This window comes from Gregarina niphandrodes, assembly GCF_000223845.1.
Source record: "Gregarina niphandrodes unplaced genomic scaffold scaffold00008, whole genome shotgun sequence".
Classification (NCBI taxonomy): domain Eukaryota; phylum Apicomplexa; class Conoidasida; order Eugregarinorida; family Gregarinidae; genus Gregarina; species Gregarina niphandrodes.
Window position 1 is genome coordinate 242,983 of NW_011645779.1, and position 2,284 is coordinate 245,266.

At 55.9% G+C, this 2,284-nt stretch overlaps 1 protein-coding gene across 1 annotated transcript; it reads left to right on the forward strand.

The window, feature by feature from the left end:
* Positions 1–489: 489 nt before the first annotated feature.
* GNI_055810 (L-lactate dehydrogenase) lies at positions 490–1,435 on the forward strand (the record flags this gene model as incomplete). Its single annotated transcript, XM_011131645.1, has 2 exons — positions 490–682; positions 735–1,435. 2 exons carry the CDS (start codon positions 490–492, stop codon positions 1,433–1,435), a joined length of 894 nt encoding a protein of 297 aa, XP_011129947.1.
* Between the last annotated feature and the right edge of the window lie 849 nt (positions 1,436–2,284).

Below are 2,284 nucleotides of genomic sequence, written 5' to 3' on the forward strand. Positions count from 1 at the left end.
AAGGCGGGGCGATGACGTGATTTCACATCCGCCGGGGCATGCGCCGGCTACGAGACCCGCACTGGGCGGTCGATGACACGGGTGCGGGCCTCAACTTGTTGAAGAAGGAAGACTGCGAGCGGGCGGGGGTTACGTTGTCGCCGGCGACTGAGGAGATAGTCACGGTGATTGGTGCTGGTCGCCTGCCCGTCACGGAGCCTGCCGAGGTCGTGATTAATGGTCATCGTAAGGCGGTGAACTTCGTGTGGAGCTCGCTATGTTCAAACTCGTCCGGTGCACGGAGGCGAAGCACAACACTGACCAGTTGGCTGCTTTTTTCGCGGGTCTTGGGTTATTTCCAGAGAGCACTCTTCCCCTTCAGTACCATTCGGCTTCGCGGTCACAGCTCAACTGGCTGCCAGGGGACGCGGAAGACAGGAGACGGCAACGGCAGCCTCACCCCGAAACTTTCTCCATATTACACTAACGTATTTTCCTAGTACTTTACAAATGGCTCCCCGCGTCCCTAACAAACGGATCTCGGTGATCGGTGGTGGTGGCATGGTTGGGGCAGCTACTGTGAATGCCTTGATCCTTAAGGGCGTTGCTGCTGAACTTTTGATTGTTGATGTTGCTCCGAAGGCCGCCGAAGGACAGGCTCTTGACATCGCCGACGCCTCTTCAACTCCCCCGGGTCGTCCGAGTTGGTTCGTACGCTGAAGCGGGCCAGTCTGACTTAGTGATCATCACCGCAGGCTACCCTCAGAAGCCGGGTGAGCCGAGGTCGAAGCTCCTTGGAACCAACAAGTCCATCATGAATGACATATGCACGCAAATGCAACCTATTCGTCCTGACATGAAGATTCTTGTTGTTGCCAACCCGGTAGATGTCCTGACTCACATTGTCTGGCAGTCTTCAAAGCTGCCTAAGAATCAGGTGTTTGGCTCCGGGACCTACCTCGACTCTGGTCGCCTTCGCTCGCAGATCGCTTCAATGATTGATGTGCATCCTCAGAGCATAAATGCATACGTCCTTGGCGAACACGGCGACCGTCAATTCGTCGCTTGGTCCGCAGCCAGAATCCAGAATACGCCTCTGTTGGATCACCCCAAGTTGAAGGGCATCGAGCTTGACAGCATCCGCCAGGAAGTCATGAGAAAGGCTTACGCCATTATTGAGGCCAAACGATCTACCTACTTTGGTATCGGCATGTGTTCTGCTACCATTGCTGAGAGTGTGTTGAACAACACTCAGGAAGTGTATCCTCTTGTCCATTGGGTCGAGGCTCATCAAGCTTATATCTCGTGGCCTTGCACTGTGGGCTCTAATGGCGTTGATCAGAGCTTTGATGTGCCTCTTAATGAGCAAGAGCAGAAGGCTTTGGGGGTAGCGGTCGCTGCTATCAAGGACATGGTTAAGGAAGCGGAGTCCATTGAGGAGCCTCGTAAAGATTAGTATTGATTAGCTTGATTAGCGTGTTTAGGCCTTTTTTTGTTGTGATTACGATGCGAACTTTTAGTAACAGCCACCGTGGGTTGTCATTGCTGGGGCGGAGCGGACGAGCTGAAGGTTCGTATCCTTACGGCGGCGCTAGACAATGATTGGGCGAAGGCGTGCCACCAGGCGTTGAGGTCGTGGCTCAGTGTCACTTCTCGGAGCTCTGCGAACATTGTCGCCACTGAGCGAGCCAGGAGGCCCTCCTGGCGGCTATCAGGTGGTCCGCGAAGAGGTCAGACGCGGTCCGGGGTTGCTCTCCCAGGGATGCCGAGAGTCAGAAAAGGGGGGGGGGGGGGGGCTGCGGTCGTAAGTGGCCACCAGAAGAAGGCTTGTCTGGTCAAGACGACAAGTATTGGAATTGCGGTCGGAAGGGCCACTAGCGGTGGTGTGCGACAGGACCCACCTCACGGATCAGGCCCCACCTGACGCCGCGATGAGGGCGGGCTGCCAGGGGACGCGGAAGACAGGAGACGGCAACGGCAGCCTCACCCCGAAACTTTCTCCACATTACACTAACGTATTTTCCTAGTACTTTACAAATGGCTCCCCGCGTCCCTAACAAACGGATCTCGGTGATCGGTGGTGGTGGCATGGTTGGGGCAGCTACTGTGAATGCCTTGATCCTTAAGGGCGTTGCTGCTGAACTTTTGATTGTTGATGTTGCTCCGAAGGCCGCGGAGGGACAGGCTCTTGACATCGCCGACGCCTCTTTCAACTCCCCCGGAGTCGTCCGAGTTGGTTCGTACGCTGAAGCGGGCCAGTCTGACTTAGTGATCATCACCGCAGGCTACCCTCAGAAGCCGGGTG